The sequence below is a fragment of the Gorilla gorilla genome, chromosome 5 (assembly GCF_029281585.2).
Source record: "Gorilla gorilla gorilla isolate KB3781 chromosome 5, NHGRI_mGorGor1-v2.1_pri, whole genome shotgun sequence".
In the NCBI taxonomy this organism is placed as follows: Eukaryota; Metazoa; Chordata; class Mammalia; order Primates; family Hominidae; genus Gorilla; species Gorilla gorilla.
Window position 1 is genome coordinate 74,371,556 of NC_073229.2, and position 22,626 is coordinate 74,394,181.

A 22,626-nucleotide genomic window follows, 5' to 3' on the forward strand; every position below is an offset into this window, starting at 1 on the left:
CAAGCAATCCTCCCGCCTCGGCCGTCCAAAGTGCTGGGATTACAGGAATAAGCCAATGCTCCCAGCCAATTAGTGGCATTTATTTAAAAAAAAAAAAAAAAAAAAAAAAGTGAGAGCAAGCTAAGAGTAAAGGAATGCCTGTTTTGGAATTCATGATTTCAAAGTGCTTTTGGGACCCTCCTCCAGAAGGAAACAGCAAAACTGGAAATGGAAGAGACTTGGAACCCAAACTGGAAACGGACATAGAGAATCGGAAGTCAAGATACACGACGTGACTCCTAAACAAGAAAGCACAGGAATGCCAGAGAAGGAGATTCTAAAGAATCATGGAGAATATTTATATATAAGTGATGGGGAGAAAAGAAAAAAAAGAACACATGTAATTGATGGGGTGGAAATGGGCCCAGAATAACTCTGTCCCCAAAGATTAAAGGAAGAGAGAAGTGGAAAAGGTTAACAGTGTCAATTGCTTCGGAAAGGATAATGTAAACTGAAAGACTAATGAGTCCTTGAATTTAATGAGTAGCGGTCCCCGCATATCTCTGAGTGAACAGATGTGGCTCAACAATGGGAAGGAGGAAAAAAAGGTGGAAGCAGGAGCCATAGATACGTCTTCCAGAAGTTTGACCCTGCATTTCTAACAACTCTTACAGATTTCTGCAAAAGGGGGCTGCCTGGCCACACAGGCCTATTCCCAGCTTTAATTTATCTTAAGCAATTCACGCTCCTCTTCTACTCCTGCATTTGGATTTCAAAGCCCCCAATGTCCAGTTGTAGATGTGAACTCATCCTTGGCCATGGGCCTAGCTTTCCAACTGCCTCTTGAGTATTTCCATCTGGATGTATGCGGTCACCTCCAACTCAAAAAAGCTGAATCTGAACTCATCATCTCATTCTCTGTACCTATACTTTCTCCTGGGGTATATCTAACTACCCAAATAGTCAACCTGAAGTTCCTCCTAGATTCCATCCTAAGGCTTATTTTCCACATGCAAATCAACCATTTAAACCTTTTTTTTTCCACACGTGCAAATCAATCAACAATTTTACCTGCTTAATATTTTTTAAAAGTCAACTTTTGCTCCATATTTCTGGATCATTCCAGGATAATCTCTCTCTTGGATTGTTGAAAAAAGAATCCTAACTGTGTTAGATCCTGCCTCCAATCACTTCTCTAATATAGCTCCTAATGTGTTCTACCTAAAATATATATCTGACCACATATCACCCCTGATATAGTTTGGATATTTGTCCCCGCCTAAATCTCACATTGAAATGCAATCCTCAATGTTCAAGGCAGAACCTGGTGGGAGATGATTTCTCATGAATGGTTTACCATCATCATCTTGGTGCTGTCCTCGACAGTGCGTGAATTCTAGCAAGATCTGGTCATTTAAAAGTATGTAGCACTTCCCCACCTCCCCACCTCTCTCCCTCTCTCTCTCTCTCTCTCACTTGCTTCTGCTTTTGCCATGTCACATGCCTGCTCCTGCTTTGCCTTGCACCATGAGTAAAAGTTCCCTGAGTCCTCCCCAGAAGCTGAGCAATTTCAGTGCCATGCTTGTACAGCCTGTAGAATCATGAGCCAACTAAACTTCTTTTCTTTATAAATTACCCAGTCTCAAGTATTTCTTTTCTTTTTTTTTTTTTTCATTATACTTTAAGTTTTAGGGTATGTGTGCACAATGTGCAGGTTAGTTACATATGTATACATGTGCCATGCTGGTGTGCTGCACCCATTAACTCGTCATTTAGCATTAGGTATATCTCCCAATGCTATCCCTCCCCCCTCCCCCCACCCCACAACAGGCCCCAGAGTGTGATGATCCCCGTGCTGTGTCCACGTGTTCTCATTGTTCAATTCCCACCTATGAGTGAGAACATGCAGTGTTTGGTTTTTTGTCCTTGTGATAGTTTACTGAGAATGATGATTTCCAATTTCATCCATGTCCCTACAAAGGACATGAACTCATCATTTTTTATGGCTGCATAGTATTCCACGGTGTATATGTGCCACATTTTCCTAATCCAGTCTATCATTGTTGGACATTTGGGTTGGTTCCAAGTCTTTGCTATTGTGAATAATGCCACAATAAACATACGTGTGCATGTGTCTTTATAGCAGCATGATTTATAGACCTTTGGGTATATACCCAGTAATGGGATGGCTGGGTCAAATGGTATTTCTAGTTCTAGATCCCTGAGGAATTGCCACACTGACTTCCACAATGGTTGAACTAGTTTGCAGTCCCACCAACAGTGTAAAAGTGTTCCTATTTCTCCACAGCCTCTCCAGCACCTGTTGTTTCCTGACTTTTTAATGATCGCCATTCTCACTGGTGTGAGATGGTATCTCATTGTGGTTTTGATTTGCATTTCTCTGATGGCCAGTGATGATGAGCATTTTTTCATCTGTCTTTTGGCTGCATAAATGTCTTCTTTTGAGAAGTGTCTGTTCTTATCCTTTGCCCACTTTTTGATGGGGTTGTTTTTTTCCTGTAAATTTGTTGGAGTTCATTGTAGATTCTGGATATTAGCCCCTTGTCAGATGAGTAGGTTACGAAAATTTTCTCCCATTTTGTAGGTTGCCTGTTCACTCTGATGGTAGTTTCTTTTGCTGTGCAGAAGCTCCTTAGTTTAATTAGATCCCATTTGTCAATTTTGGCTTTTGTTGCCATTGCTTTTGGTGTTTTAGACATGAAGTCCTTGCCCATGCCTATGTCCTGAATGGTAATGCCTAGGTTTTCTTCTAGGGTTTTTATGGTTTTAGATCTAACGTTTAAGTATTTAATCCATCTTGAATTAATTTTTGTATAAGGTGTAAGGAAGGGATCCAGTTTCAGCTTTCTACATATGGCTAGCTGGTTTTCCCAGCACCATTTATTAAATAGGGAATCCTTTCCCCATTGCTTTTGTCAGGTTTGTCAAAGATCGGATAGTTGTAGATAGGTGGTGTTATTTCTGAGGGCTCTGTTCTGTTCCATTGATCTATATCTCTGTTTTGGTACCAGTACCATGCTGTTTTGGTTACTGTAGCCTTGTAGTAAAGTTTGAAGTCAGGTAGCGTGATGCCTCCAGCTTTGTTCTTTTGGCTTAGGATTGACTTGGCGATGCGGCCTCTTTTTTGGTTCCATATGAACTTTAAAGTAGTTCTTTCCAATTCTGTGAAGAAAGTTATTGGTAGCTTGATGGGGATGGCATTGAATCTATAAATTACCTTGGGCAGTATGGCCATTTTCACGATATTGATTCTTCCAACCCATGAGCATGGAATGTTCTTCCATTCGTTTGTATCCTCTTTTATTTCATTGAGCAGTGGTTTGTAGTTCTCCTTGAAGAGGTCCTTCACCTCCCTTGTAAGTTGGATTCCTAAGTATTTTATTCTCTTGGAAGCAATTGTGAATGGGAGTTCACTCATGATTTGGCTCTCTGTTTGTCTGTTATTGGTGTATAAGAATGCTTGTGATTTTTGCACATTGATTTTGTATCCTGAGACTTTGCTGAAGTTGCTTATCAGCTTAAGGAGATTTTGGGCTGAGACAATGGGGTTTTCTAGATATACAATCATGTTGCCTGCAAACAGGGACAATTTGACTTCCTCCTTTCCTAATTGAATACCCTTTATTTCCTTCTCCTGCCTAATTGCCCTGGCCAGAACTTCCAACACTATGTTGAATAGGAGTGGTGAGAGAGGGCATCCCTGTCTTGTGCCAGTTTTCAAAGGGAATGCTTCCAGTTTTTGCCCATTCAGTATGATATTGGCTGTGGGTTTGTCATAGATAGCTCTTATTATTTTGAGATACGTCCCATCAATACCTAATTTATTGAGAGTTTTTAGCATGAAGGGTTGTTGAATTTTGTCAAAGGCCTTTTCTGCATCTATTGAGATAATCATGTGGTTTTTGTCTTTGGTTCTGTTTATATGCTGCATTACATTTATTGATTTGCGTATATTGAACCAGCCTTGCATCCCAGGGATGAAGCCCACTTGATCATGGTGGATAAGCTTTTTGATGTGCTGCTGGATTCGGTTTGCCAGTATTTTATTGAGGATTTTTGCATCAATGTTCATCAAGGATATTGGTCTCAAATTCTCTTTTTTGGATGTGTCTCTGCCCGGCTTTGGGATCAGGATGATGCTGGCCTCACAAAATGAGTTAGGGAGGATTCCCTCTTTTTCTATTGATTGGACTAGTTTCAGAAGGAATGGTACCAGTTCCTCCTTGTACCTCTGGTAGAATTCGGCTGTCAATCCATCTGGTCCTGGACTCTTTTTGGTTGGTAAGCTATTGATTATTGCCACAATTTCAGAGCCTGTTATTGGTCTATTCAGAGATTCAACCTCTTCCTGGTTTAGTCTTGGGAGAGTGTATGTGTCGAGTAATTTATCCATTTCTTCTAGACTTTCTAGTTTATTTGCGTAGAGGTGTTTGTAGTATTCTCTGATGGTAGTTTGTATTTCTGTGGGATTGGTGGTGATATCCCCTTTATCATTTTTTATTGTGTCTATTTGATTCTTCTCTCTTTTTTTCTTTATTAGTCTTGCTAGCGGTCTATCAATTTTGTTGATCCTTTCAAAAAACCAGCTCCTGGATTCACTGATTTTTTGAAGGGTTTTTTGTGTCTCTATTTCCTTCAGTTCTGCTCTGATTTTAGTTATTTCTTGCCTTCTGCTAGCTTTTGAATGTGTTTGCTCTTGCTTTTCTAGTTCTTTTAATTGTGATGTTAGGGTGTCAATTTTGGATCTTTCCTGCTTTCTCTTGTGGGCATTTAGTGCTATAAATTTCCCTCTACACACTGCTTTGAATGTGTCCCAGAGATTCTGGTATGTTGTGTCTTTGTTCTTGTTGGTTTCAAAGAACATCTTTATTTCTGCCTTCATTTCGTTAGGTACCCAGTAGTCATTCAGGAGCAGGTTGTTTAGTTTCCATGCAGTTGAGCGGTTTTGAGTGAGTTTCTTAATCCTGAGTTCTAGTTTGATTGCACTGGGGTCTGAGAGACAGTTTGTTATAATTTCTGTTCTTTTACATTTGCTGAGGAGAGCTTTACTTCCAACTATGTGGTCAGTTTTGGAATAGGTGTGGTGTGGTGCTGAAAAAAATGTATATTCTGTTGATTTGGGGTGGAGAGTTCTGTAAATGTCTATTAGGTCCGCTTGGTGTAGAGCTGAGTTCAATTCCTGGGTATCCTTGTTAACTTTCTGTCTCGTTGATCTGTCTAATGTTGACAGTGGGGTGTTAAAGTCTCCCATTATTATTGTGTGGGAGTCTAAGTCTCTTTGTAGGTCACTCAGGACTTGCTTTATGAATCTGGGTGCTCCTGTATTGGGTGCATATATATTTAGGATAGTTAGCTCTTCTTGTTGAATTGATCCCTTTACCATTATGTAATGGCCTTCTTTGTCTCTTTTGATCTTTGTTGGTTTAAAGTCTGTTTTATCAGAGACTAGGATTGCAACTCCTGCCTTTTTTTGTTTTCCATTTGCTTGGTAGATCTTCCTCTATCCTTTTATTTTGAGCCTATGTGTGTCTCTGCATGTGAGATGGGTTTCCTGAATACAGCACACTGATGGGTCTTGACTCTTTATCCAATTTGCCAGTCTGTGTCTTTTAATTGGAGCATTTGGAGAACGGGCAGACTGCCTCCTCAAGTGGGTCCCTGACCCCTGACCCCCGAGCAGCCTAACTGGGAGGCACCCCCCAGTAGGGGCACACTGACACCTCACACGGCCAGGTACTCCTCTGAGACAAAACTTCCAGAGGAACGATCAGACAGCAGCATTCGCGGTTCACGAAAATCCGCTGTTCTGCAGACACCGCTGCTGATACCCAGGCAAACAGGGTCTGGAGTGGACCTCTAGCAAACTCCAACAGACCTGCAGCTGAGAATCCTGTCTGTTACAAGGAAAACTAACAAACAGAAAGGACATCCACACCAAAAACCCATCTGTACATCACCATCATCAAAGACCAAAAGTAGATAAAACCACAAAGATGGGGAAAAAACAGAGCAGAAAAACTGGAAACTCTAAAAAGCGGAGTGCCTCTCCTCCTCCAAAGGAATGCAGTTCCTCACCAGCAACGGAACAAAGCTGGACAGAGAATGACTTTGACGAGTTGAGAGAAGAAGGCTTCAGACGATCAAACTACTCCGAGCTACAGGAGGAAATTCAAACCAAAGGCAAAGAAGTTGAAAACTTTGAAAAAAATTTAGACGAATGTATAACTAGAATAACCAATACAGAGAAGTGCTTAAAGGAGCTGATGGAGCTGAAAGCCAAGGCTCAAGAACTACGTGAAGAATGCAGAAGCCTCAGGAGCCAATGCGATCAACTGGAAAAAAGGGTATCAGTGATGGAAGATGAAATGAATGAAATGAAGCGAGAAGGGAAGTTTAGAGAAAAAAAAATAAAAAGAAATGAACAAAGCCTCCAAGAAATATGGGACTATGTGAAAAGACCAAATCTGCGTCTGATCGGTGTACCTGAAAGTGATGCGGAGAATGGAACCAAGTTGGAAAACACTCTGCAGGATATTATCCAGGAGAACTTCCCCAATCTAGCAAGGCAGGCCAACATTCAGATTCAGGAAATACAGAGAACGCCACAAAGATACTCCTCGAGAAGAGCAACTCCAAGACACATAATTGTCAGATTCACCAAAATTGAAATGAAGGAAAAAATGTTAAGGGCAGCCAGAGAGAAAGGTCGGGTTACCCTCAAAGGGAAGCCCATCAGACTAACAGCAGATCTCTCGGCAGAAACTCTACAAGCCAGAAGAGAGTGGGGGCCAATATTCAACATTCTTAAAGAAAAGAATTTTCAACCCAGAATTTCATATCCAGCCAAACTAAGCTTCATAAGTGAAGGAGAAATAAAATACTTTACAGACAAGCCAATGCTGAGAGATTTTGTCACCACCAGGCCTGCCCTAAAAGAGCGCCTGAAGGAAGCACTAAATATGGAAAGGAACAACCAGTACCAGCCACTGCAAAATCACGCCAAAATGTAAAGACCATCGAGACTAGGAAGAAACTGCACCAACTAACGAGCAAAATAACCAGCTAACATCATAATGACAGGATCAAATTCACACATAACAATATTAACTTTAAATGTAAATGGACTAAATGCTCCAATCAAGTATTTCTTTATAGCAACACAAGAACAGCCAAATAACCCTGTTAAAATCTCTTAGCAGTCTCCCTTGACAAAGAGGCCAAGACTTGAGCATGCTATAGTCTAAAAGGTCCAATGAAATCTATTCCCTAATTCTACCTTCAATCTCAACTTTCTGTTCCAGAAATGTCTAACAGAGCTATTTCTTAGCTATTTATTCATGCTGGACCCAATGTCTTAGAAACTCTACATACCAACTTTTTCGTGCAACCTACCCCCGTCATCCTGAACTTGGCTCTTCTTCACCTTTTAATACTCAGCTGGAAAACCTTCCCTAAGTCTCTCCTCACTCCTAGCTTTAGTAAGTACTCCTTACAGGAAATCCCATAAATACCCTGTGACTATTATTGGATTTATCTGTGTCTTCTATCAAACTACAGCCTTCTTGAGAACTAGGAAGTCATCCCTTTCGGCTTTCTATTACTAGTGCCTAGATCAGTGCTTGACACATAGCAGGCTCCAAAAATTTTTTTCTGGAATAAATGAGCAACTAAGTAAATAAATGAACACATCAGATGTAAGACCTAAAAAGGTTTTCTTCTATTTCAGCATTATTTATTATCATTACTTAAATGCCTAAAGCTAATGGCAAAAATTTCCTCAACTAATCTTCATAATCCAAGAAACTGAGATGACATACAGGCAGTCTGTGCATATGTCAAAAGGCCCACCAAACCACGACCAACATAGGATCTAGAATACCAGAACCTACAGTTGTTTCAAGATGCCAAAGAATCCTCATCAGAGTGGATCTGTTTGAAAAATTCTCCTAGCAGTTTAATTACGGGAAGTGTAAAAAAAAAATCCCTCAAGACATGAACTTTTTACCTGTGACCACACTGAATCTAGACCACAGGGACAGCTTATTCATATAACATGGTTATTTAGGAGATGAAGTAAGTGAAGGGTACCCTCCGAAAATTTTTTTTAGATTGTGAGTTCACCAAGGGCAGAGACAGGGTTTTAACATCTTTGTGCCTTCATGAAACTCAGCATACAAACGTTTACTGAATGAATAAATACATCTAAAAGTGATCATGGTTCTATTAGAATATCTAATACCAAAGATGGCCCTGACTACCAGCTTAAAACTTAGAAGTGCATTATAAAAGAAGCATGTCTTCTTCACCTCTTCTTCTCAAAACATCACATGCCTTTACTCTTGACAATTATATTCAAGAGAGTTAATCATTTTTAATTCCTAGCAAGTATCAAGGTCCTAATTTAACAATAATAGTTGTTTATAGTGCTATTTTGGAAAAAAACTGTTAATTACAGTATTCAGATGGGTACCTTATATTGTTTTGAATGGATTTCAAGGAAATTAAGACATGAAAGAAGGATCTGTGACAAGAGAGTACCTGTTGGGACCAGAAGACAGCGAAGTCTATACACTTCTGGGCATTTGTACAATTCATAAAAGTTTCCTGACTTAACACCACCCCAGAGGTTAGTGCAAGTCTGGAAGGCTGACATTGTCAGTCAATGCAATCCCCATTGCTGGTTCCACACCCAGGCCTTGAGACTGGTCCCAAAATCCTGTTTTCTGTACCTCTTATGGGGCTAAAATCTTGTTTTATCCACTAATTTCCCTGGAAGGGGATCTTGAGGAGTGTTATTATGGCCTAGTAGTATCAGACTGTTGACAACACAGTTCACAGTTCTTTGAATAGTAATGCTAATAACAACATGCTATTGGCCAAAAATATTTCAAATGAAATGAACAAACTGGGTGTCCCAAAAATTACATTTATGATTCATCAGAATATAAGTAGAAGATAGTATGTTACATGTAGAAAGATTAATTTTTTGTAGTAGTCTCATGGGTTTATATTATTGTTAAAAGTAATTGTAAAATGTTAATAAACATCAAAGAAATGGAGGCCACCTAATCCTCATAAAAATTTATCCTTGATACATTCTGAAATCTTCTGAGAGAAAAATATGTGCATTATCAGCAACAACTTTAATTGTACATTTAATTTTTAAAATTACACTATGACTGAATTAGAATTCATTCTCCTTTGAGATCTCTTTCTTTTTCATATTTCTTTAACTGTCTTAGGACTGTAAGAGTCTTCTGCAGCAATTACTAAATAGGTTTTTCCGTTTTAAAATTTATCCATATATCTGTTTAATTAAAAAGCCATCACATTCTTTGGCTTTTATTCTTTTTCTGCTCTAGTTATATAAAAATTACTTTTATATGCAATAATAATCTGTTTACTAATATAGATCTAACTTAAAATGTGTTATTTCTATTTTATGCATTTTCTATACTTAAAATAACTTCCTAATTAAATGTAATATATGCAATCAATAATTATTTTAAATGATACGTATTTCCTACTAAAATAATGACCTTAATGTCACAGTATCTCTACCCCCACCACATATCTTGTCCTTGAATATACAATACATGGGGATATAAAAACTTAAGATAGATTTGTTCTTGTACCTGTGGAAAGGAGAAAGAAAAAAAAAACAGGACTGAAAATGCACATTGGAAAAAAGGAAGCAACCCCGAGGAGGCTGCATGGATCTGGGGATGCTGACCTGGCCCACAACATCTCCCTAGTGTCCACTGAAGGGCTGGATAAACTCTTCAGCCTGGGAAAGAAGCAGTGCCCTCCACCCTCTTGACCTCCCAGCTTGACCTCCTTCCCTGCTCTCATCCTATGCTTCCCACCCCTTCACAGGCCTTCTCTCTGCCTGACATTAACCTGCCACATTTCACCCAGGTATGACTTAGCTTTCCAGAGTTGTCAATCTCAGGCAATACCTAACTTTAAGCTTGCCCAGCAGGGTACCTGTTTCCCGTGCTAAAGGCACAATTTTTCGACTCTGTAAATAATATGCAATTAACTTCTGAAAGACAGTTGTCTAACTGGCAATCCTGTGTTTACTTTCTAGCTATAGCAGTAATAACCTACTATTATTAACCTGTGAAATGGAATCATATAATAGATTGATGGAATGAAACTTCCCTTCTTCCCTTCCAACTGTCCATTCCTTAACAAATATTTATTGAGTACCAACTTTGGGCCAGGTAATATTCTAGGTGCTGTGAATACAGCAATGAATAAAGCAGACAAAAACACCTGTTCTTGTGGAGCTTAATTCTAATGGAGGAAAAAACAGTGAACAAGATAAGTAAGTATAAAGATAAATAAGTGGCCAGGAAAATACTGAGTTTTGTTTGGGGATGGAGGGGCACGTCACAAGCCATAACAGCAATGTAAAACCTGTTAAGAAAACATCAGGAAGGCTGGGCGCGGTGGTTCACACCTGTAATCCCAGCACTTTGGGAGGCTGAGGCAGGTGGATCACCTGAGGTCAGGAGTTCAAGACCAGCCCGGCCAACATGGCGAAACCCTGTCTCTACTAAAAATACAAAAATTAGCACCTGTAGTCCCAGCTACTTGGGAGGCTGAGGCAGGAGAATCACTTGAACCCAGGAGGCAGCAGTTGCAGTGAGCCGAGATCACACTACTGCACTCCAGCCTACACGATGGAGTGAGACTCCATCTCAAAAAAAAAAAAAATTTTTTTCGGAAAAAAAAAAAGAATGTACTGTGGAGAAATAGAGTCAAAACTACCTCTGGAGGCAGAAGTATACTTTTCACATCATTTGTTCCCCTCTTTTAGCTGAAACTATCACAAAAGTGTGAGAAATTGGAAGCCTTTCAGTAAGACTACTGGAAATGTGGATCTTTCTCTCGCTTTTTACCTTGGTCTCTTCTAATTGCCTTTGAAGATTTTTGGGGTCCACCGCAATAGGTTCAGATAAGTGTTTGCTCGCTGTGGCCTCACAGGCCTGGAGTCCAGCAAGAAGTCCACATGAAGCATCTTCATAGTGTTGATATTTATCCACCAGATCTTTAAGATTATTTCCAAGAACATTGCACTAACAATCAAAAGAGAAAAGGGGTAGGAGATTAAAACCCACTATTTTCATATGCATCAAATAATCTTAGGACCTATAAAATATGTAACTTGGAAAAAAAACCAGACTTCAACCAAAGTTAATAAAAACTCTGTTGGGCTAAGATTTCCTCCTTTATATGAAGAGGTACCCTATAAGAAGCCAAAAAGTAACCATAAAATAAAGAGATAGTTCTGGATTTATACCAATTCAAAAACATATTTACAAGAGCTGAGTCTTAACATAGAATAAAAGATAAAGACATCAATCATCAGAGGAAGGAGATTTTGATACACCATGGGTATAGATATCGATTTCATGGAAGGGTTTTAAAGGTGCTTAATAAATTTCTATATGTTGCACAAGTTAATTAACAAAAGGACGACAAAGAGTCTATATTAGAATGGAGCAAAGTCCAAGAGCCAGTGATGGTCTTTAAATCATTTATGCAACTTGGCAAGTCTGTTCAGATTATATTACAAACCAGTAAATATTTTCTTAGATTTTTTTTCAAAAAAAACCTTTTACTTGACCACAGAAGTAAAACAAGCAAAACAGTCTTTTATTCATTAAGTATTAAAATAACATACTGATCAAATATACAAGACAAACACCTGCAGTGTTTGTGAAGAGGATAATCTGAGATGAAACCAGTTCCCAAGCTTGAGAAGCTGCAAGCATCTGTTTTTGCTTAGAGTCAATGCACAACCGCCATCTTGTGGTCACATTGGATATTAGAGCATTTGAGAGCTGGGACTTCTGGAAATCATGCTCTCAAAACTAAAGTAATTTTAAGTTTCTCATCTTTAAATACATTGTTCAGAAGTAAAGCAGGTGAATAAGATAGAGAGAAGGCTGAGCACTGTGGCTCACGCCTGTAATCCCAGCACTTTGGGAAGCCGAGGTGAGCGGATCACGAGGTCAGGAGATCAAGACCATCCTGGTTAATATAGTGAAACCCCATCTCTACTAAAAACAGAAAAAAAATTAGACGGACGTGGGGGTACATGCCTGTAGTCCCAGCTAGTCGGAAGGCTGAGGCAGGAGAATTGCTTGAACCTGGGAGGCAGAGATTGCAGTGAGCCGAGATCATGCCACTGCACTCCAGCCTGGGCAACAGAGTGAGACTCCTCAAAAAAAAAAAAAAAAAAAAAAAAAAAATAGAAGTAGGCTAAAGCTACCTTTTCCTCCTGTTTTGGATTTTACGTTTCTTGCCTCTTGTTCCAAAACTATAATTGAAAACTATAATTGCAGATTGACTTTTCCCTTAAAAAATCAAAATAACATTACCTTAGAGTAGAGAGACCTGAACCGATCAGTAGCATGATCCAACTTGCGCTGCACTTCTCTGTGGGTTGCAGAAGTATCAACCTTGCCACCGTCTCTCTTGCTGCAAGATTTGGCAGCTTCCAACACTCTGTTTCCAGAAATTGTGATGTATCTCAAGTCACCTTTGTGAGAAATAACGTCTTCTGAGAAACTCTTCTGCCTCTTCAATTTGGTCATTAAACCATTGATGTCATCTGCACCTGCCTCCAGGTTTTCAAGTTCTTGTTCTGACTGCTGTAGCCAGTGCTCAAACTCGGTATAGTCAGCATCAAACTTTTCTAACTCTTCCTGCAGAGAGTGAGTTAACTTCATTTTCTTCTCTGACTCAGCCAGTGCAGTTTCATAATGCGCTTTCAGTTCCTTCATGTTCTTTTGCAGTTTCTCTTTTTCTTCAGGAGAGAGATACTGACCCTGTTTCTCAAGCAACACTTGTGCAGACTGAGTGGCTATGATCACTGCTTGGTGCTGAGAGATGATCTTCTCGTGTTGGGCCTATGTGAAAACAAATTGATCATAATCTTCAAGCAGTAACGGGGTAACACCTGCAGGGAGCTCCTTGCCGCCTCAAGACTGACAGGTTTCAATGATCTACAGGGCTACAACTTGCTTCTCATTCCCCTTTTCAAGCTATACCGTACTCCCTTTTATTGGTGAATTTGAGAATAACAAGGCATTTTGAGCATGCTAATCTTATTTTAAAGAAAATTTCCAATCTTCTCTATGTACTTAATCAGATAGGACAGACATCATTTTTCAGAAGTTTAGAAAAACAAATTTCTATTCCAATTTTAAAATAAGTGTCTATAATCTGATCTCATTTTATTCCCTGCTTTCTCACAACTACCCAAAAAAGAATGTCTTTACCTAATTTTTGGACAAACAAGTATAATATTTTTTATTACGAAATGATCCTGGAAAAACTTTTAAATAGGGAAAAAGAATCTGTAACTTTAAGCTTTAAAAAGGTTTCAAAAATAACTAAGCAAGAACACTGTACATTCAGAGAAGCCCAATGGACATTAGAGAAGCAGATATAATAAGAGAATCCTGGAGCTACTCAGCTTCACTGGGCCTCAGTTTCCCACATGTGAAAATGGAGACAATAACTCCTACACATCACAGGTTGCTGTTAAGAAGTACATGAGATCACATATGTAGAGCACTTCCTGCAGAGCTGGGCATGTGCCAGAAATTCAAATCCACTCTGAAGGCAGGGCTCCCAGGCAGGTGTGCTGCAGGCAAATCACAGGTGTGCAGAACTACTGATCCCCTCAGTCTTCAGGGAAGCAGGGAGGCATCAGGCAGGTGAAGTCCCTTTCCCTCCAGCCATAAGCATCTTCTTCCATTCACCCCAATTTGCCATACAAGTGTGGCAAAAAGGATACTAATCCTTCTGGGCAATTTCCCACATTTCTTATAATGGCTTACATGGAGCCAAATGACCCGCTCCCATTACCCCAGAGCCCCTTTTATTACCTCCAGATTCTTTGCTGCTCCCAACCTTACCTCCATCCCCACCCTGGTAAACACTTTAGGAGCTTTTTCTCCTGTTGTTCTTTGTCTAGTTACAGCTCTTTCATCAGATATCTGCTTGGCTAATTGCACCCATCTCCATTGAGTCCCGTTTAAATGCTGAAAACTGGTCCCCCACCCCACACTCAACCACCCTTACCTAACTCCTTTTCTCCCTCAGTACTCACTGCCTTCTAACCTACCATATAACTTAGTTACTGTCTACTGTAACATTCTCACTAACTAGTGTGCAAGGGGGGCACAGGGAATTTATTTTGCTCACTGTGGAATCCCAAGTACTTAGAACAGTGCTGGCACACAGGAGCTGAGTAAGAATAACTCTACGCTGTGAAAAGGACTTCCTTAGAAGCACTGCTATGGGGCAGCCGTAAACTTGTAAGTCTGATCCCAATTAGTCAGCTCAGAACTGGCTCATTAACACTGGTATCCTCACTGTCTATAACAGTGCCTGCCACCTAGTGGGCACATAGTAAATATTTTTAACTAACTTCTTTCCCACAGACTTGTGTTTTTGGTATTTGAAATACATTCATATGCTACCCCCCCAGAAGGGCTTTGCACAAAATAGGATGGACAGACATATGCAACACCATATAAATGATCAGATCCATCCCCTTCCTCTTACAGATGAGGACTCTTAGGCTGAAGGAAGAGAATGGCTTGGCCCAGGACATATGGGACAACTACTGAAAGCTAGACATTCCTGGCTCAGGTGCTTTGGCCCTCTCTCCATGCTGCCAGATTAGGACTTTCTTTCTTTTATTTATTTACTTACTTATTTATTTATTTATTTATTTATTTTGAGATGGAGTCTCGCTCTGTCGCCAGGCCAGAGTGCAGTGGCACAATCTTGGCTCATTGCAACCTCCGTTTTCTGGGTTCCAGCGATTCTCCTGCCTGTCTCCCGAGTAGCTGGGATTACAGGCACGCACCACCACACCCAGCTAATTGTTGTATTTTTAGTAGAGACAGGGTTTCACCATGTTGGCCAGGATGGTCTCAATCTCCTGACCTTGTGATCCACCCACCTCAGCCTCCCAAAGGGCTGGGATTACAGGCATGAGCCACCATGCCTGGCCCAGATTGGGATTTTCTAAAGCACAGATTCCCATATTCTTTGAGGTAAAATGATCAGATGGGAAATGCCACACTGTGCCTAAAACCAAGGGCTTTCCTGTGTGATATCTTTATGTTTAAGTCTACCCACCAGTATTTCTCACTACTTTGGTCAACTTACTAACTTTTCCTGACTTCTTTGTAACTGACTCATAATGTTCCTTTAGGAAGTCACTAGATTTTTCATTTTAAGAGACTTTATTTTTCATAATAAGGTCCTATAATAGCCTGTTAAAATTGTGAGCAGTAAATACTCCCATTCTTCTTCTGGTTTAATTTGTATTTTCTATAAGAACCTCACAGGGAGTACCCTATTCCAAAGATTCCAAATATGAAGGGTAGGAAGAAAATAAATAGACCTGCAAAAGTTTCTGAGGTCCAGAAACCATCTGTCAAAAGCCAAATATTGAAATAAAATGATTGACACTTTAAAAGTAGTTCTACAGAAGTCGCCTTTGCTCCTATAGTAGCATTAATGTTAACTTTAATTTATGTCATGGAGTAAATTGGTAGAAGGGCTTTTATATCTCTTCTCAACAATAGCCTTAACTGAATAGATGAGCTGAGCTCAGAAAGAACTTAAGTGAGCTCAACTTAGGCTGGACACAGTGGCTCATGCCTGTAATCTCACCACTTTGGGAGGATGTGGGCGGAATGCTTGAGCCCAGGACTTCAAGAGCAGCCTGGGCAACATATTGAAACCTCATCACTACAAAAAATACAAAAATTAGCCAGGCATGGCAGCACAGACCTGTAGTCCCAGCTACTCAGGAGGCTGAGGTGGGAGGATCAATTGGGCCAGGGAGTTTGAGGCTGCAGTGAGCCACGCTTGTTTCACTGCACTCTAACCTGGGCGACAGGGTGAGACCTTGTCTCAAAAAAAAAAAAACAAAGATTGTTCTCTTAGAACACAGATTCAGACTTAGCAGAGTGAACATATGGCCTAGTTTTAAATCCAAATTCCAGCCCTTTCTAGATATGTAACTTGAGAAAGCTACTTTAATACCATCAGTTACAGTTTCCTCATCTATAAGATGAAAATAAAAACCCCAAGGAGTAACTGGGAAGACAAAATGAGTTAAAGTGGAAAGAACTTAGAAGAATGCCCACTTTAACTGTCCTATAAATGTTAACTATTATTATTAAATCTTTATAATAATTCTACTTCACTTACATGGAGAATGCCAACTCTACAATTTATTTCTCATTATTTTTTGACTTGCTTAGAACTCTCATAATAATTTATATCTGACATGATGAACACAGAAAAAAACCTCTTTTGTCAGTAAGGTTTGAAAAGAACTCATGTGCTAGGTTATTTCTCTCTTTACCGACCTGGAAATAGAATTGAACGATATCATATGTTTATAACAACACACCTTAACTTTCTGATATTGCTGATTCAGATTCTCCTGAGTGGTTCCAACTTGCCCATCAACATCAGTCTCCAACAGGTTACCATTAACTTCATCCTCTTCTCCAATTGCTGACTTGCCATCATCTTCTTGAAAATGGGTCCCGTTCTGTTCGATTACCTGTTTGTGTTTTGTCCCTGCCCTTTCTGAGTCTTTGTCAACATTTGACAACCAGTCCAAAAGGTTTTCTATTTTGGTTTTGCTCTCTTCCAGCTGCTTCACCGCTGCTACCTGGGAAGGGAAAGTTCACAGGAGGAATTCAGAACGTGGGCCAAGGCATAGTTTTAAGACATTCCAAAAGTAAATACTTAGAACATTTTAAATTAGAATGAGGGTACTAAAAACTGACACACATTGAAAACTTAACAACTGAAATTAAACCTCAGAGCAACAGGCAGTTACTCTGAAGTTTCCCCTGTTCTTAAAAATACATTCCAAAATTTTAACTATAATTGATGAGTGATCGCACATTTCACAAAAAGAAAGTTTCACAACCTCACTTAAATATTAAGAAAAAGTTAAGCAAAGCCAACTCTTCAAACCTTTTGTAGTACTTGGTCAATTATGTACCTGGAAACCCAGAATCCCATAATAATCCTTAGTGACAATCCTTATTTACTACCACTGGATATTAATAATAAATCAAGTAGCTGTTAAGCTTTTTGACATAGAAATAGTGCACCACATATTTGAATAAGGACCTTTTCAGTTTCTTCCTTGATTGCTGTTGTCACAACTTTATCCAGCTCCTTTTTAGACTGTTCTGCTTTTAAATTAAGCTGTTCACACTTTATCTTAGCTTCATTAAGTTTCTGTTCAATCAAAGCCTTATCTTCCCGTGACAGCTTTTCACCATTCTCTTTTAAGAAGTTCTCTGTGTTTTTCACTACTTCAGCCAATGCCTGTGCACTTCCTTGCATATCTTTCTGTAATTCCTTATAACACAAAAGGAAAAAATATGTTTTATTAAATTATTACCTATTTAGTTCTTCCAGAGTTGTAATTCTAAAAGACAGGGTGAGTACAGAGAGAGTCTAGTATATGTAGCTTGAATAAACATATTCAGTATGTTAATTTGAGTTGATTTATTTCAATCACAATACTTAATATAATTTGAAACTCAAACAATATTAAAGAAAAGCATGAATCTTCATGTTTAACGAAAGAATGCAGTCAGTGAAACACTGAAAACACATAAGTGTTCAGTATATGATCTATATAAATTTGCACACACCAGATTTTTTTATATTATATGAGCACATGTACAAAGGCTTGTAAATATATGCTAATATTTATTGTTTCTAAACTTTTATTTTTTAATGTGTTTATCACTCAGGATAAAAATGAACTAATTTTCCCAGTGAACTAAGATACTTTCCTTTTCTAAACACCAGAATCTGTAATATATAATGTTTGCTTCTTTGCCTGGCTGCTAGGTACCTCAAGATTAAGATCTCTCCTTAGTAGTTATAGCTTTCCTATGTCTAGATTTTTCCATGTAGTTTTTCCTCTTCTTTTCCTCCTTTATCATGCATTTTCATTCTCTATATTATACTGTTTGAGTTTTAATATTATTTTTTCCATACTTTATTTTAATCTCCTTCAAATTTGTCTTAGAAGTATTTGAATTGAAAGAAATCCTATTAATTGAGCCATGACTATGTGACCTTAACTGTGCTAGTGACTTACACAATATTTACTTAACTTTTATAATAATGTAACAAAGTGTGACCTTAACTGTGCTAGTGACTTACACAATATTTACTTAACTTTTATAATAATGTAACAAAGTGTGACCTATGAAGAAACTGAGGCTGTGACAGACTGTTATAAAGCTAACAATGTATAGAGTCTGGAATCTGGACCAGGAGCTATCTACTTACAATGAAAATGTTCTCTGTCCTGACACCAAAATAAAGATATCTTTATCTGTTGTTACTGTTATTTTTGCCCTTTCCTTCAATAAAAAGGAACAAATCACAAGAAAGAAGGAGTAAGAAGGAGCTAAGAAAGAGAAAGAACCCAAAGTGATGGCTATTTCCTCTGATTTGCAAGTAGTAAGTAGGTTGGCCTTAAATGAATCCAAATTCTAATTCATCACACAAGGTATTTTCATTATCAAATCCCCTTTAATATTTCCTCCACTCAATATCTCTTACCAAAAAAAGTCAAAAAAATTACCTAGCTTGCTTGAAGTTGGAAATCTAACTTTTAGTATAAAGTTTAAAGCTCAAGCCCAGGGCGTCTTGGGTATGCCTTGCTTCTAAAAAGCTAAAATTACTGGTATTTTCAATAATCTTCACTGACTTCCAAATGATAGTAATCGAACATAACATCAACATAGATCTGCTGATAGAAAACCAAATTCTACCTCTTGCTCGGACTGATATTTCTTTAACTCAACTGTGCCATCTCCAATCATGAAGGCTTCTTGGTGACCAATTAGGCGGTTTTCAGTTTGGGTAAGAAGATCACAAATCCCTTGGAGTTTCTCTTTATACTCCTGCTGACGCTCTGCTACAATCTAAAGTGAAGAAAACCCAAAACATCTTACATGTATGGTGGTCACAAAATCGCTATTGTGATAGCTTCTTATTAGAACACATTTTCCAAGTTTTGTCTAATAAGCTTTTATAAGTATGCTGTAAACATGATAGCAGTAGGGTACAAACTGAGCAAGGTGCGACAGTAAATATGAGCATATCCTGTATACAAAGAAAGTGATCATGTTTAGATGAAACTGCTCAGGAGAATACTGGCCATGCATATTTGTAAGAGATGGAACTTCTGACCAACAGGAATAAACATCCCATTTTCTTAAGCTGTTGAAACCTGCGACACATAGAATTAATTCTGCAAAAGGACATCAAAAGAGAAGTTAGTTGTGATTTGTAGGTTAACATATTTGATATGTGTATACAGGTTATCATGCTAGAGACAATGTCTGGTGCTTTAAGAAATAATAAAAGGAACATTGCATGCAATATTTTTACTTAATCACTATGTCTAAGTGCATTCTCACCTCTTTGCTCGTTATTGCTATTAGATATAGCACTCATATAATTCATTAAATCTTCTAAAAGATTAAGAAGTCAACTCTAATTACTTGCACCTTTCATTTTCCTACTATATATACACTAATTATTCATCGTATAGCCATAGATCATGTTTACTAAGAGCCTAACACATGCTAGGCAAGGTACTAAATGTTTTACATACATTCTTTTTATCAATGCTCACAACACTAGCAGGTAAGCGCTATTGTTATTTCCAATCTACCAATGATTAAACTGAGGTAAAGTGACTTGCCCTAGTTCACAGAATGAATGAGTAGTGCAGCTGGGATGTGAAATCAGGCAATCTAGCTCCAGAGCTCATGTTCTGAATTGCTGTGCTGTATTGGTTCCCAGAGGAAAACGAAACTCTTAACCTTCTTTAGTCATATGTTCCTCAATGTGTTAAATTTCCAAGTGCATTCAAATTTCCTAGTCTTGGGGTGGGAGGCAATCAAGACTCTCACTTGAAGTTAAGTATTTTTGGGAGTCACAAAAATTCAAATCAACTAAATTATAGCATCATTAGTGAAAACAATATTGTTATACACTGTAGGATTTGTATGTACACTGTATCTTATCCATTAATGCCTTTCCAGAAAATCTTTCCTGTCACACTGTACTCCTTGGGTATCTACATTATGGTTTCACACTAAAAACAAAGAATGCCAACTCCACGAAGAAAGGCAAACCTTCTGATCATCAAGATCTTGTTCTAGATGTAACTGAGTCTCTAAACGTTCCACCTGGGTAGTTACTGACTCCTGTACATCAAGAAAACACTTCTGAGTTGTATTTAAGAGCCTCAGCAGTTGTTTGCTTTGGTTGGGAGACAGATCCTGTGCATATTCAGAAATGAAGAACTGCACATCAAAGGCAGTAGTCTCCAGCTGCATTTTGGTATGTCCAAGGTCTTTTAATACATTCTGTTAAAAAAGTAGTACAAGTTATCAGTAGAAAGTTAAGCCATGATAAAATTTATATTAACAATAATATTTATGTTTTGTAAATACATTTGTCACATCAGGGAATGCAAGTTTTATGAATTTTTTTGCTATTCATCAAAAATCTATTTATCATCTAGTAATAAATGATAAATTAATTATTTAAATACCATGGTAGTTAGTATTATATAAAAAGACAAACAATCCCTCTAAAAATGTTTTATCTTTACCTGTCACATTGCACTTAAAATATAACTCTGACAAAAGGCAAAGACCTAACTTAGGTATATTTAGCACACTGAAGAGAAACATCTACCTTAAAATATGACTTGCTAACATTTACAACATCCATGTAATTGTGGTAAGATATAAATAATACTTTGAGGGATTTGAAATATGAATGAAATATGCCAGAATTTCAGTTTTCTGACTCTCAGGCCAGAAGCCTAATCATTGTTCATGAGGAATGCTGTTGAAATTAAGAACTTAGAAAAAAAAAAAAAAGGATGCCAAAAGTGACAACATATAAACACAGTCACGAGCCACATACGACAGGTCACATATAAAATGGTGGTCCCATAAGATTACAATGCCTTATTTTTCCTGTCGTTTTCTATGTTTAGATACACAAATACCACTGTGTCACAATTGCCTACAGTAGTCAGTACAGTAACATGCTGTAGAGGTTTGTAGCCTAGGAGCAACAGGTATATCATATAGCCTAGGTGTGTAGTAAAGGATGCCATCTAGGTCTGTGTAAGTACACTCCTTGTTGTTTGCAAAACACAAAATCACCTAACAATGCATTTCTCAGAATGTAACTCCATCATTAAGTGATGCATGACTGTACTACATATATTATTATGTATTTACATGATGATTTTTATATGGCTAATTCATACTATTATATATTTATGTGACTAACACACAAATAAATATATAAATAAAAATCTCAACATGTCAGTGGTGTAAGAGTATGATAAGGCTTTTGGGATAGCATCAGAATGGTACCCTTAAAGTTGTGATTATTTTATAGTTGTGTCAACTATGAACAAAGACATCTCTAGAGACAAAGAAAGGAAATAATCCTTTATAGCCTTAGCAAACTCATATTTTCTAAACACTTGTTATATATTAAAGTCATAGTTTTTGAAATATATTTTGTCATCTTTGTTTTGATACTTGCCTTGAGAAACTCCAAACGTTTCTTTACATACTCAGAATCTTGAACATTCACAATCTCAATATCCTTCACAGATTTGCTCTTCTCTGATACCCAATCTGAGAATGACTTAAGTTTATGCAGAAGTTCTTCATGGGAAACTGCTAGTTTAGACTAGAAAAAAAAATTGTGCATTCAGTTGTCTTTCCCCAAAATGTCAAATTCTTACAAATAATGACTGTGGTTTAAGAGTTTAGCACTCTAAAACTAAAATACTCCAGCTTATGACTAAATCCTCAAATAATAAAATTTTCTTCATAAATCAAAATTTTGACACTTTATGCCTACCATTTCAGAGTCAATCGCAAGCATGATCTGTTTCGTTCTTTCTGAAGACACGTTGCTGAGGGAAGAGAAGGCGGTCTTCAAACTCTGGTGGCTAATACTCAATTCTTCAACATGGCCTCTGGGAAAGTCACTGGGAAGAGACTTTAAAAACTCTTCTGCCAACTTCATATCTTTTCTTAAAATAACAGCAATTGGAGCTAATCCCAATTCAAATGTCTGCAAAGAAATATATCCCGGACCTATTTACTATTTAGTGAAAAACCCAAATATAAACATGAAACATAGAAGTGTTCTGCTTCTTTTTCCCAGTCATACATCAACTGACTACCATCCATAAAGAGGCAGTAGACAATTCTTACCTCCAACTGTCTAAGTTGATTCTTCAAAGCTTCCAAGTTGTTATCCAGAGATTCCTGGTTGTCTAAGGGGGGTTTCATATCTTGAAGCAATGTCAAATATTCATGCATTTTTTCAGTGTGCTGTAAACACTGCTGTAATTCACTGGAAAACTAAAAACAAAGTTGGACATTTTAATTCAATAACCTTTATGCAGATGTTTAAAGCAAATGTATGGGATTATTCTCACATGGTTCATGCAGCTATTTCTGTATAAAATGTATAGGT

At 38.1% G+C, this 22,626-nt stretch overlaps 1 protein-coding gene across 27 annotated transcripts in view; it reads right to left on the reverse strand.

The window, feature by feature from the left end:
- The window catches only part of DST (dystonin), a 494,942-nt gene that overhangs the window by 122,898 nt on the left and 349,418 nt on the right, over positions 1-22,626 (reverse strand). For 15 of the 27 annotated variants that reach the window (XM_055391852.1, XM_063707670.1, XM_055391851.2 and 12 more), the window contains 9 exons: positions 22,362-22,511; positions 22,003-22,218; positions 21,679-21,828; positions 20,241-20,474; positions 18,867-19,019; positions 17,197-17,430; positions 16,460-16,726; positions 12,393-12,923; positions 10,908-11,084 (listed from right to left, as the gene is read on the reverse strand). In XM_055391852.1, the coding sequence (XP_055247827.1) occupies positions 10,908-11,084; positions 12,393-12,923; positions 16,460-16,726; positions 17,197-17,430; positions 18,867-19,019; positions 20,241-20,474; positions 21,679-21,828; positions 22,003-22,218; positions 22,362-22,511 (2,112 nt within the window). The remainder of the gene's footprint in view (positions 1-10,907; positions 11,085-12,392; positions 12,924-16,459; positions 16,727-17,196; positions 17,431-18,866; positions 19,020-20,240; positions 20,475-21,678; positions 21,829-22,002; positions 22,219-22,361; positions 22,512-22,626) is intronic. The other 12 variants (XM_055391863.1, XM_055391862.1, XM_063707674.1 and 9 more) reach the window with 1 other exon arrangement.